This window comes from Sciurus carolinensis, chromosome 14 (assembly GCF_902686445.1).
Source record: "Sciurus carolinensis chromosome 14, mSciCar1.2, whole genome shotgun sequence".
NCBI lineage: Eukaryota > Metazoa > Chordata > Mammalia > Rodentia > Sciuridae > Sciurus > Sciurus carolinensis.
Genome location: NC_062226.1, coordinates 86,346,805 through 86,360,498, shown reverse-complemented (window position 1 = coordinate 86,360,498; position 13,694 = coordinate 86,346,805). Strand labels below are relative to the sequence as shown.

The 13,694-nt window shown below is 34.6% G+C and overlaps 1 protein-coding gene across 4 annotated transcripts in view; it reads right to left on the bottom strand.

Moving 5' to 3' along the window:
- The window catches only part of Naa35 (N-alpha-acetyltransferase 35, NatC auxiliary subunit), a 103,926-nt gene that overhangs the window by 15,352 nt on the left and 74,880 nt on the right, over positions 1-13,694 (bottom strand). For all 4 annotated transcript variants that reach the window (XM_047525656.1, XM_047525659.1, XM_047525658.1 and 1 more), the window contains exons 14-15: positions 9,922-10,028; positions 1,080-1,146 (exon numbers count right to left, since the gene is read on the bottom strand). In XM_047525656.1, coding sequence (XP_047381612.1) covers positions 1,080-1,146; positions 9,922-10,028 — 174 coding nt within the window. The remainder of the gene's footprint in view (positions 1-1,079; positions 1,147-9,921; positions 10,029-13,694) is intronic.

Genomic DNA, 13,694 nt, shown 5'->3' with positions numbered 1-13,694 from the left:
CTAATCTGAAAACTCAAAATCTCAAAAAGTTTTGATTTTGAAGCATTTTGGATTTTTAGAATAGGATACTTAACCTATAAAGCCTATACAAATATTCTAAAATCTGAAAAAACTCAAAAATCAGAAACAATTCAGGTCCCAAGCATTTCAGATTACGAGATATTGAACCTGACTTAGCATCTTATTCTTTATAAAGAGCAGAAAGCTTATATAAGAGTAAAGCAATATACCTGATAAAATGTTAGTGATAAAAATGAAATCTGGTCTTCTATCAATTTGTTCTTTCGCCACACCATGCTGCATTGTCATACATATTTAGTAAATGAATTAGGTCCCAAAGATCTACCTGGTTGAGTTCTCTAAGAGACATGCTTATAAAATTAAATAAGAATTTTTAAATAATTTAATCTACTATAAGGTTTGCATTTTTCCTAATTACCTGAGGCTTGAAAAAAAGTTTGAGACCTTATCTAAATTAATTTTAATAAAATTCTATTCATTAAGGTGTAGTACACAGCATTTAAGAATGTTATAAATCTTCTATAGTCAAAAAGAGTAAATTTCTTAAGTTCATTAAAAAGAAAATATGAGGAACAACTGCTATTTTCCCAGCTGGGAGTTATAACTTCCCATATCTGTGACCTCTCAGGGTGTAGTGAGAGGTCATCCAAGGTTGCCTTTGGATGTAACAACCTGCCAAGAGGGCTATAGGTTATAAAATGTCAACACTCAAGTGTTAAGAGGAGACAGTACTTTCACTGAATGTGATGAAGAAACAGATGATAAAAAATGCATAAATTAATAACATTAAAGGACTTATATCCCACAATTTGGGGAGGGGGGTGTTGCTGGGGATTGAACTTGGGGCACTTGACCACTGAGCCACATCTCCAGTCCTATTTTGTATTTTATTTAGAGAAAGGGTCTCACTAAGTTACTCAGCACCTTGCTTTTGCTGAGGTTGGCTCTGAACTCGCCATCTTCCTACCTCAGCCTCCTGAGTCACAGGCGTGCACCAAGGCGCCCAGCTCCACAATTTTTAAAGCATACATTACTACAATTCAAACTATATTTCTTACCCGAACACAGTGAGTAACAAAGGAGTCAATACAGTCCTTAGCCTGGTGATTATTATATAGGCAGCATCTGTAAGAGAACAGTCACATCAATAACATTGAACTATCTGGCTCAGACAAAAGCAGCAGCAATTACCGCATATGCTATTAACAGAGAGGGTGAGAAAAAAAGAAAACAACTAAAAAATTATCAAGTTGAAGAATGTTAGCATTAGATTAAGAACATTTACTATTGCTATGTTGTGCACACAGCAAGTATGTGATATTTCCAATTTCTTTAGTTCTAAATTTGGACAATTAAGAGCTGAATCTAATAAGATCAAGCTAGCAAGGTGAAAAGGAAAAGCCACAGTTCCACTTTTCCATGAACTAACTTCAAAACCATATATTTTCCTACAAAAGATACCAGCATGGACTGTGCTCCTAATAGTAGCTACAAAGAAAATAGAATCCCAATTCTTTCAAGATGTATCCCCTAATTCCAACCACTGGCTATAAATCACCACCAATTCATCCCTCTGACACCTTATGTTCAGTCTTTACAAGGCAGTTTCCTTGCTGTGTGCCTTGTTTCAGTTAACAATTCTGATTAAAACCTTCCTGGAGCAATCTTGAAGGAACCTGTTTCTTGAGAGGTTAAACAGATAGGAAGATTAAAAAAGAAAATTCTTTTGGAGATCAGTGTTGACAACTTGCTATTTATTTTTGCCACAAGTAAGCACTCTGAGAAGAGCCTCAAAATTAACAGCCATAATAATGGAATAGAAAATGATAGTGCACCCAGCAGACTAGAGGGGAAAAAAGTAGAATACCTAGAAGAAGGAGTTGATGGAATCAAAAAATGCTGGAAGTTTCTTTATATCATTAATATCAAAGTAAGAAAATTACTTAAGAAGATGAAAATAAAGCACTTAAACTTTCTGGGATTGGGGATATAGTTTAGTTGGTAAAGTGCTTGCCTTACATGCACAAGATCCGGATTCAATCCCCAGCACCACAAAAATCAAACAAAAACACCTTTCTGGATCTAAAAATAATGACTTTCAAGTTTAAACATTCAGTAGCTCTAGAAGACCTAGGATACCAAGAGTTCTTAAAAAAAAAAAAAGATAAGAAAGAAGAAAAAAAACGTGAAGATGAGACAATAATTAAGAAAATAATAACAGGGAAAAGGAACTGTTTGGGTGACTTTTATACCTTAATGACTGAGTTCCAGTAGGACTAACAGAAAATCATACATGAATATTCTGCAAAACTCCTGAATTCTTAAAGAGAAACTTAAGAAACAATGCTCCAGAAGAAAGTTTCAAAACCCAGGAAAAAGAGAATCAAATCACCATTAGATTTTTTTTTTTTTTTTTTTTTCCTTAAAGGTGCTAGGGATTGAACCCACAGGGCCTGTGCATGCTAGGCAAGCAACCTACCACTGGAGTTACATCCTCAGTCCATAAGATTTCTTATCTCTTATCCTAGAATTTTATAAACAGAAGAGTAAGAACTATAGGCTACCACACAATTAATTTTGCCACGTATACAACTCATTATTTGTGGTATTTATGTTCTATAAAATTGCCAAGGACAATGAATGAAGACTATAATCCCAGAGGAAACACAGGGTTAATTCCCTATGAGCCTCTGATCACACTCTTATCATAAACCAGACAATATATAATCTTGTTTTATGCATATTTCTGTTTAAAGACACCTTAATGTATGTTGATTCATTAACACTGAATTTATGGCCCAACAGCACTATAACACAGCATACCCGAGTGAACTTATTTATACATGTATTTTATCCATACGGCACATCACCACCTTCTTATGTTAAGGAAAGCTAAACAGCATGTCACAATGGTTGGAGGCCATCTTAAAAGGTGAAACAAACACAAAAATCACAACCACATGAAAATGTAGCAGTATGTAAGTTTACAGTATGTGACCTGAAACGCGAAAGTACAGTGGCTTTGTTGGATCTCAATGTCCTGCTCTGTATGTGTCCCCTATCTGTACACATCTGCAAAGATGGCAAAAGCAGTGCAAATATTGATTCGTGGGTTGCAAATAAATTATGATGAGTAGGCAAAGGTTGCAGATATAGAATCTGAACAATGAGGATCAACTATGGTTTCATCAAAATGGTAATTAAGTGACAATGTGTAATCAAAGTGCTAAAGGAGGACTATTAAAAAGAAAAAATGAAATGCAAATTAAAAGGATCAGATACATTTTGGGGGTGGGGGGGGTTGTCCTGGAGACTGAACCCTGAGCTTTCTCCCACGCTTAAGCAAGTGGTCTAGCACTGAGCTATATTCCCAGTTAAATACTATTTCGCATACATCAAAAATGGTCAAAATTTAAAGCCTCATAATGCCAAAGTCTATATTATGGGAAAATGAGTACTCTACACAATGTTGGCCAACATATAAATTGGTTCAATTACTTTGGAAAGTAATTTGGCCAAATAAAGTTGAAGATGCATATGCTTGATGATCCAGAATTCTACATCTAAGTACATATCCTATATGCACAAAGATATTCAAAGGTATTTACTTCAGCACAATTTTACTAATGATAAATTAGAAACAACTTAAAATATCTAACTGTAGACAAATGGCAAAATAAACTGAAATATATTCAAAGGGTGTAGTTTAGTAATTCAAATAGTTTGCATGGATCAACTTGGGTAGGTATAAAATCCCAAAATGGAAAGAAAAAAAAAAATCATATAAAAGAAAAATGTCTACAATGTGACAAAATTTATGTTAAACTTAAAAACATGTAAAACAAGAGTGTTATTATGGACACACATATGTGCTGAAAGTATTCACAGGTCAGATACACATAAATTTTCATGTCACTACACTGAAGTGAGAGGAAAGGCTGGAGAAAGGAGGAGAATTTGAAATTCTCAAAGTACAACCTCTATTCCCCTAGTGGTGGGGTGGTTTTGAGACACTTGTAAGGTAGAATACAAGGTCTAAGTACTATTAAGATCTTATTTGTCTTTTGCATTCATTCTCTCCCAAGTATATAATGGATGTTTCCAGAGGCTCATGGTATGTGATACCACAGTGGATGGAAAGAAGAAGCAAGAAAAATAATATAGTGACATTAAGAGACATGGAAGAGATTTGCAAAACTGTAAAACATTGCCACTTTTATCATCAAATTTTCTTACAAATATGTGCTTTCCATAAAAATATTATGTTAACATGTAACAGACTATTATTTTTTAAATGAATTAGAAAATTTAAAGTATCATTTTAATTTGTAAAACAGTATCTTATCAATAGATACAACCAATATAAACAGAAGCTAGCGGGTTCCTTAATTACATTTCTTAAGAATATAAAGGGGTCCTAAAACAAAGTTTAAGAACTGCTGCTTTAGATGTACCTCTAACAATTCTTTTATTGGGGTATGGGGGGGGGGGTACCGGGAATTGAAATGAGGGGCACTCAACTACTGAGCCACATTCCCAGCCCTATTTTCTGTTTTTTTTTAGAGACAGGGTCTCACTGAGTTGCTTAGTGCCTCACTAAGTTGCTGAGGCTGGCTCTGAACTCCCAATCCTCCTGTCTCAGCCTCCTGAGCCACTGGAATTACAGGTGTGTGCCACCACACCCAGCACAATTTAATTCTTGATACTCAATCCCAGCCCTACTCTGGGACCTCTCAGGAAGCTCCACCCCTTGTGCTGCACATGGTTCACTCCCTCAATTTACTCACATAAGTGCACAAATATCACTACCTCTAAAATCAGGGAGCCAACTAGGAAGGTTTTCTTTCTTTCTTCTCACCCCTCACCCAGGCTTTTTGTTACTGTTGTTGCTGTTGTGCTGGGGACTGAAACCAGCCAGGGTCACTTTACCGCTATGCTGTTACATCATTCCTGCCCTTTTTATTTTTTTATTTTGAGACAAGGTCTCTAGTACTAAGTTGCCCAGACTGGCTTGAACTTGGGATCCTCTTGCCTCAGCCTCCCCAGTCACTGGGATTACAAATCATATAAGCTAGGCCTGGCCCAGCAAAGACTGATTCTTGATGAGTGCTATCTTTCTGGCTTGCAGAGAACTATCGGCTGTCTTTTTTCAGTGTCTTCACATCAAATGGGGAAGTAGCTGCTAGCCCATGCCCTCTAATCCCTTTCTCTTTTTATAAGGACAATAATCCCATTATGGATGCTTTACCCTCTTGATTTCATCTAAATCTAATTACCTCCTTAATGCCCCACTTCCAAATACCACCACACTGAATGTTATAGCGATAACACATAAGTTTTCAGGAGACAAAAACATTTAGTCCAAAACAGTAGCATAGCCACCTACAGAAAGGAAATGTGTAGAATAACTTTCAAATTAAAGAAAAGAAAAAGGAAAATTAATAAAAACTGGATCAAATCAGAAAAATATAAGAAAAAGGAAAATAAACAGTAAATAAACCCAGGAGAAACAAATAAAATGAAATAATATATTTCAATGAACAGGCTGAATTCTACTTTTAACAGAACTGGATTACCAAGAATGAAACCAAAACCCAGTTAACACCAGTAAAAGAAACCCATTAAAATGGTGATAAAAGATGAGTTTAAATAAAAAGGAATGAACAATGAGATGCCAGAACCATTTTTAGAGAAGAGAAAGCAGGAATAGCAATATTAACACAAAATAAGGGGGTACTTAAGTTTGAAAGCATTATAGCACAGGGACAGTGTATAATAATAAAAGGCACAACTGACAAGGTCAGCAAATAGTTTCAAATCATAGGCACCAAGGCTGGGGCTGTAGCTCAGTGGAAGAGTGCATGCCTAACAAGTGTGAGGCACTGGGTTCAATCCTCAACACCACATAAAGATAATAAAATAAAGGTACTGTGTCCATCTACAACTAAAGAAATTTTTTTAAAATCATATAAGCAGCAACAATTAAGAATACAAAGAGAATTCCATAAATTTTAGTAATCTGTCTTATTTAAAAGTGTATAGACAAATGTATGTATACCTAATTATATGCTGTTTGGAATTAGGTACATAAGAACTGCATAACAAACTCAAGTACGTGAATATCAAGTTTTGCATTCTAAGGCAAATTTTTTTTCCCTTATATGAGTAACAGACATGAAAATCAGGCATGCACTTAGCCATACAATAAGTAAAATTAAACTAGATTTTATAATTGGGTAAAATCAGAAACAACAATAAATTTTCCAAAAGTCTTTACTTGAAAATTAAATACATTTAAAAGTGACTCTTGGATTAAGAAGGAAAAACAAAACTTATAATATCTGTAAAAAGCAATACAAAGATTACTTCCTACTGAAATGAGTAAAGCTAAATCATAAACAAAATAATCAATCTTGAATATCTCATTATTATAAGTAACTAATTTAAAGAAAGATGTAGAGATGTAAAAAGTAACAATGACAACTAACATAAAAGTAAATGAAATGATTATTTCCATTAACGTAACATTCAGGCTTGCCCACTGAATATTCAACTTTGTTTTAGAATCTAGAGAGCAAAGAGACAAAATGAAATAACTGATGTACAATAGAAAATAAAAGATAAAATTATCTCTTAGGAAATAAATCTCAATCATAACAACTCAGACAATAAGAAAAAAAAGAGGAGAAAAAATTCTAAATACTACCAGAGAATACATTTATCAAGAAATACATAGGATCTGCATCAAAAAAACTAATAAAGAAAATAATACTATGTCCTTTGCTTGTAAGATATAATAGCATAAAAACGAGAACTCTTAAAATTAATATATTAATATTTATTAATATATTATTTATTTATTAATTATATTAATATATATTAATATTTAATTCCAGTTAGAATTTCAGGCTTTAAAAAGCCTGCATAAAATTATCCTTAACATTTTTAAAAAAGAATAAAAATAGCAAACAAGAATCAAAAAAGTCCTGAAAAAGAATTAGGGCAGGAGGACATAACATAACTATATAACTACACAGGCTCCTTCACCCTATTCCTTAGACTATATTTATATTATGAAATATTTAGGAAACATTAAAAAATTTGTTATAACTATATCAGGTAATTTGGGATGTAAGGCTATCATGTATCTCTCTTTCTCTCCAACTGTTTTCTTTTCTTTTGTTGCACTATTGGGTATTAAACCTAGGGGTGCTCTCCCATTGAACTACATCCCCAAGCTGGCCTCAAATTTGCAATTCTACTGCCTCAGCTTCCCAAGTAGCTGGGTTTATATGTGGTGTACCACCATGCCCAGCTATCACATATATTTAAGTGGAAAAAGATAAAGCAGGGGAGTGTGGGGGTTGGTTGGAATACTGGCCAAATTATATAGTTATATTGTATGCATGTACAAATATGTAACAGCAAATCCCACCATATGTACAACTATAATGCAGCAATAAAAAACGTGGAGGAAAAAAATATTTTTTTATACGTAAGGTTTTTAGATTTAAAAGATTATAAAAAGCAATCTACAAAAATAACTTAAAAATTCATGATAAAGAGCCGGGATGGTGGCTCAGTGGTAGAGCACTTGCCTTGCATATGTAAGGCACTGAGTTCTATCCTCAGTACCACATAAAATGAATAAGTAAAATAAAGGTATTGTATCCATCTATAACTAAAAAGAAAAATTTTTTAATTCATGATAAAAATAGTCTGATGAATGTAATTCCATTTATATAAAAGTTATATACATGTGCATATATTTATACATAAGTAGTCATCAAAATGTAGTCATCTCAGAGTTAAGATGTCAGATAATTTTTATTTTTTTATTTTTTGCTATTTTCACGTGTTTTTTTGCATTGATTGAATTTTTGAGTGTGACAGTTTATTATTCATGTAATCAACCTTTTTAAAATGGCAACCTAGTTACTCTCTTTTCTCTTTTCCTATTGAAACATATTAGTACTACTTCCATCTCTAAAATCTTTTTTAACTCTCTCTTCTATACATATGCAGAATTTTAATCCTTCATCATCTTTCACCTGTACAAACTAAACAGCCTAAATGCTTTATTTCCACTGTCACTTCTTCTCATTACCTGTTTTCTTCCCATCAACAAAGCAATTATGCCATCCCCTCCTCAAAACTTGATAGTTCCTCACTGACCACAAAATAAAAATCAAACCTTAACAGAACATTCAAGACTCACTCAGATCTTACTCCAAACTCTTATCATCCACCTCCCATTCATTTGTTCAACAAGTATTTACTATGCACTTACTATGTGTAAGGCACCGTTCTAGCATTTATAACACATCAGTCAAAATATCTGGCTATTCTGATAGAATAGCTCAAAATACCTGCCCTGAGTTTGTGGAGTTTATATTCTAACTGGGGCAATAGGGAGAAAGGAAGATAGTGGACAAACATAATAAACAAGTTAATTATACAGCATGCAAGAAGAAAATTGTTACGGAAAACAGAAAAGCATTGGAGGTGGAGATTCTAATTTTTAAATAGGGTGGTCAGAATAACTCTCACTGCGGAGAGACTCACCAGGCTTGAAGGAGGGTGAGGGGGTGTCAGTCAAGGGGGTTTCTGAGGAAAATGCTCCCTCCTATCCTCCACTCTATGCAAAGACCTCCTGAGAGTGAGAGAGTGCCCACATGTTCCGAGAACAGCAAGGACGCCAGTATGACTGGACCAACAAAGGTTAGGCTGAGTGTGGCAAGGGAGGGGAGAGTCAAAGAAGGTACTAGAAGGACCTAGACCCAAGCACACCAAGTTGTATAGGCCCAACCACAAGGGCTATCGCTTTTACTGTGAATGAAATGGGAATGTAACCAACATTGTACATCCTTCCAGAGATGGTCCTTACCTAACAGGAGTAGGGGCTAAATTCTCAAGCTCTCTTATCCCTGAGAAGGACAAGTCTGGGGTTTTGAACCACACTGCCTCTAGAGGCCCCTATAGAACTAAAAGTTACTTTCTATGGAATGCACTTGCTTGATGTCCCACTTGCCCACAGCACTGCAGACTTTTCCTGGGAATACTTCCTAAAATACGTTCACATAAATCTTAGTCTCAGGGTCTGCTTACAGGGAACCCAACCTAAGACTAAGCTACCAGAGTTGTACTTGACACATGGCATGATTTATTCAACAAATTGCTTCTAAGAAGGCTGAACTACTAATTGTTCTTAAAATACATTTTATACTCTCATGTCTTTGCACATGCTATTTTTTTGTTTGTTTGTTAAATAATAATGAGGGCTGGGGTTGTGGCTCAGTGGTAGAGCGCTTACCTAGGACATGTCAGGCACTGGGTTCAATCCTCAGCACCACATAAAAAAATAAATAAATAAAGGCATTGTGCCCATCTACAAACTAAAAAAATATTTAAAAAGAAATAATAATGACTGAGTTCCTCTGTCCCCATCAGAAAAGTCCTATTCATTTCTCAAAATGTCAACTCAAATGATGATTTTTTTCTGTAAGCAATCTTTCCCAGTCTCTTATGCCATGTTTCCAGAGCAGTGACTACTACATAATAATTTTAAGATCAATTATCGACTTTTAATTTTTTTCTAGACTCAGATCAAAAAGAGATCTTGTTTTTTATGACTTCACAACGTCTCTCTGTGAACAGACTTTGCAAAAACAGTCCAAGACAAATTACTGAATACCTAATAACTCCTGTTGTCAACATAAGAACCTTAATTTTAATTTAAGCAATATGTGGCAGAAATTAATTAATTTTAACAAGACTGAGTTGTTTTTATAGACAGACTACATTCAAAATTATTTTTATATTTTGTCTATAAAGAAGGAGTACAGAGAACTTTGACTTTTCAAAAAATACATACACCATAAATTATCTTATAATACTTACTTGGGGGAAAGCACCGGAGGACTGACAAAAGACCGAAGTGCATCTTTCACCATATCTTGCATGAGATGAGTTCCAAAGACCTTTTTGTTATCTACCAGGAATGTGGTCTTAAAATAAATGTTATATATATTAGTAATGCTGCCAAACATAGTTGACATTACTGAGACAGGATAATATTACCTTTAAATACTACAAAATACAAGCAATTAAAATATAAATACTGGTGGAAAACTTGTATAAATCACTGAATCCACAGTGAGTACTGTTTATTGATTCTTATATAAGACATATTCTGATGAAGAATTTAAAAATATGTAGAAATACAAATACCCCAATTCAAAAAGCAGTCAATGAGTTGACTATTCTGGATGTGTCAAATGAACTCATATATAAGGACTTCATAAATTACAAAATATTAAATGGCTATAAATATTAAGTTATTTGATAACTTTTTTGAAGCACTGGTGACCAAACCCAGGGCCATACACATGCTAAAAATGCTTTCTAATACACACAAACTTTGTAAAAATGGAAAAAATATATTTAAAAGTTTGCATTTAATTTCCTTCAACAATCTCAGTGTTTAACATACCAGACCTTTGATTTTCTAATACTCATTTTTATTTTATTTTTCATTTACATAAAGTAAAATTCATATATTGTACAGTTCTAGAGTTCACAAATGCATAGTTGTTTGGTAATACAACCAAGGTACAGAACAATTACATCGTACCCCAAATATTTCCTCTCATGTAATCTCTCTGGAATCAAGACCTCAACTCATTCCAAATCCCTAGTAACCACTGATCTATTCTCCAACTCTATTGTTTTGCCATTTCTAAAATGTGAGGAAGATTAAATCGGGCAGTCTTTGAGACTGGCTTCTTTGACCTAGCATGATGCCAATGAGGTTCAACTGCATTGGCAAGTGAAATAAAAGCAAGAATAAACAACTGGGATAGATTCAAACTAAAAAGCTTTCTCTCAGCAAAGGAAACTATCAGAAATGTGAAGAGAGAGCCTACAGAGTGGGAGAATATCTTTGCCAACCATACCTCAGATAGAGCGCTAATTTCCAGAATCTATAAAGAACTCAAAAAACTCTACACGAAGAATACAAATAATCCAATCAACAAATGGGCTAAGGAAATGAACAGACACTTCACAGAAGAAGATCTACAAGTAATCACCAGATATATGAAAAAATGTTCAACATCCCTAGTAATAAGGGAAATGCAAATCAAAACCACCCTAAGATTTCATCTCACCCCAATTAGAATGGCGATTATCAAGAATACAAGCAACAATAGGTGTTGGCGAGGATGTGGTGAAAAAGGAACACTCATACATTGCTGGTGGGGTTGCAAATTAGTGCAACCACTCTGGAAAGCAGTGTGGAGATTCCTCAGAAAGCTTGGAATGGAAACACCATTTGACCCAGCTATCCCACTCCTTGGCCTATACCCAAAGGACTTAAAATCAGCATACTACAGAGATACAGCCACATCAATGTTCATTGCTGCTCAATTCACCATAGCCAGATTGTGGAACCAACCTAGATGCCCTTCAGTTGATGAATGGATAAAGAAACTGTGGCATATTTATACAATGGAATATTACTCCGCAATGAAGAATGATAAAATTATGGCATTTGTAGGCAAATGGTCGAAATTGGAGAATATCATGCTAAGTGAGATAAGCCAATCTCAAAAAACTAAAGGACAAATGATCTCGCTGATAAGCGGATGAGGACATATAATGGGGGGTGGGAGGGGCTAGCATTAGGTTTAGGGTTAGGTTTAGAGTTAGGCTAAGGAGAGCAGTAAGAATGAAGGAAAGAAGGACGGTGTAGAGGGAAAAGAGGGGTGGGAGGGGTGGGAGGGGTGGGAGGGGTGGGGTGGAGGGGAAAAATATAATAAACATCAGTACCCTATGTAAACGTAAAAAAAATAAATAAATAAAAAAAAAAATTTAATTCCTTTGTATTTCTGAGAAGTATTCCACTGTGTGTATTTATCACAGTATGTTTATCCACTGACCAGTCTAAGAATATTTGAGTTGTCTCAGTTACTGATGATCACAAACAAAACAGCTCTAAACATGTTCACAGAGGTTTTTTTGGGGAAATGTCAGATTTCACTTCTCTTAAGGAATCAACTAGGAATTTGCATGCTTAATTTTCTAAGAATCTGCTGAACTGTTTTCTGAAATGGCTGAACCACTTCACATTTCCATCACCAATGTACCCTCAGCAGTACCTGGTATGGACAGAATTTTTTCTAATATAAGTTAATGCAAAAAAAAAAAAGGTGGGTACTAGGCTGGGGTTGTGGCTCAGTAGTAGAGCATTTGCCTCAAATGTGTGAGGCACTGGGTTTGATCCTCAGCACCACATAAATAAATAAATAAAGATATTGTGTCCATCTACAACTAAAAATAACTTTTTTTAAAAAAAATGTGGGTAGTATATCACAGTGGTTTAATTTGTATTTCCCTCTAACACTAATCATGATGAATATCTTTTCATACTGAATTTTAAATTTTTATCCACTTTAAAAATTAGGTTGTTTCCTTATGTTAAGTTTATGTGCTCTAGATACAATCTTTTGTCAGACATGATTTTCTCTTACTCTGTGGCATCTCATATTCATTTTCTTAAGTGCATCTTTAATAGAATAAAAGTTTTTAATTCATCAATTTATCATTTCTTCATCAATTAGAAGCATAAACATGTTTCTGATGCCATACTTAAGAAGTACTCTTCTCCCCACACTTAAAAAGATATTCTCCTATCCTTTTCCTATCTCTCTCTCTCTCTCTGAGTACTCTGAGTACTAGGTATTGAACCCAGGTGTGCTACACCTCAAAGCTACATCTCCATTCCTTTTGTTTTTTAAAAATTTGAGACAAGATCTTACTAAATGGCTTAGGAACTCACTAAACAGCCAAGATTAGCCTTGAACTTACTATTCTATTTCAGCCTCCCAGGTTGCTGGGAATACAGGTATGAGTCACTGCTCGACACCATCCCCAATACTTATTTTGAGGCAGGGTCATTCTTGCTAAGTTGTTGAGACTTGCCTCAAACTTGAGCTTCTCCAGCCTTAGCCTCCCAAGTTGCTGGGATTACTGGTGTGTGTTGTGATGCCTGTCCCTATCTTTTCTTTTAAAATTTTTATTGTTTTACATTCTATATTTAGGTTTTTGATGCATTTGTGTGCTTTTTTTTTTTTTTTTCATATGCCTATCCAAACTGTTCTTGCATCATTTGTTGAAAAGGTCATAATTTCTCCACTGAATTACCATTGTACCTTTGTCAAAAATTAACTGACCATATTACTGATCAATTACTTCACCACAGTAGTCAATCAATAAAGGATTATTTACCATGAAACTATACAATACAGGGCCAGGTTTTTTAAAAGATAACTTTTTAAAAGAGAATTTTCCCCTGGCTTCCATACAAAAAGTTATTTATATCATTTTGCCAATATCTCATAATTAGTCACATAAGAGTCATTTCTCCCACTTTTTTTTCCTTTTGAATTTATTTTTGCTATTGTAGTTATTTGCCTTTCCATATAAATTTTAGAATCGAATTCTTGAAAGTTGCAAACATTTTGACTGAGAATGCCCTGAATTTGCAGAATTTGGGGAGAATCAGCATTTAATGATATTTTATCATTAAATGGGCTAGGGATGTAGCTCAATGGTAGAGCAACTACCTAGCATGTGTAAGGCCCTGGGTGCAATCCCCAGCTCAACACACACAC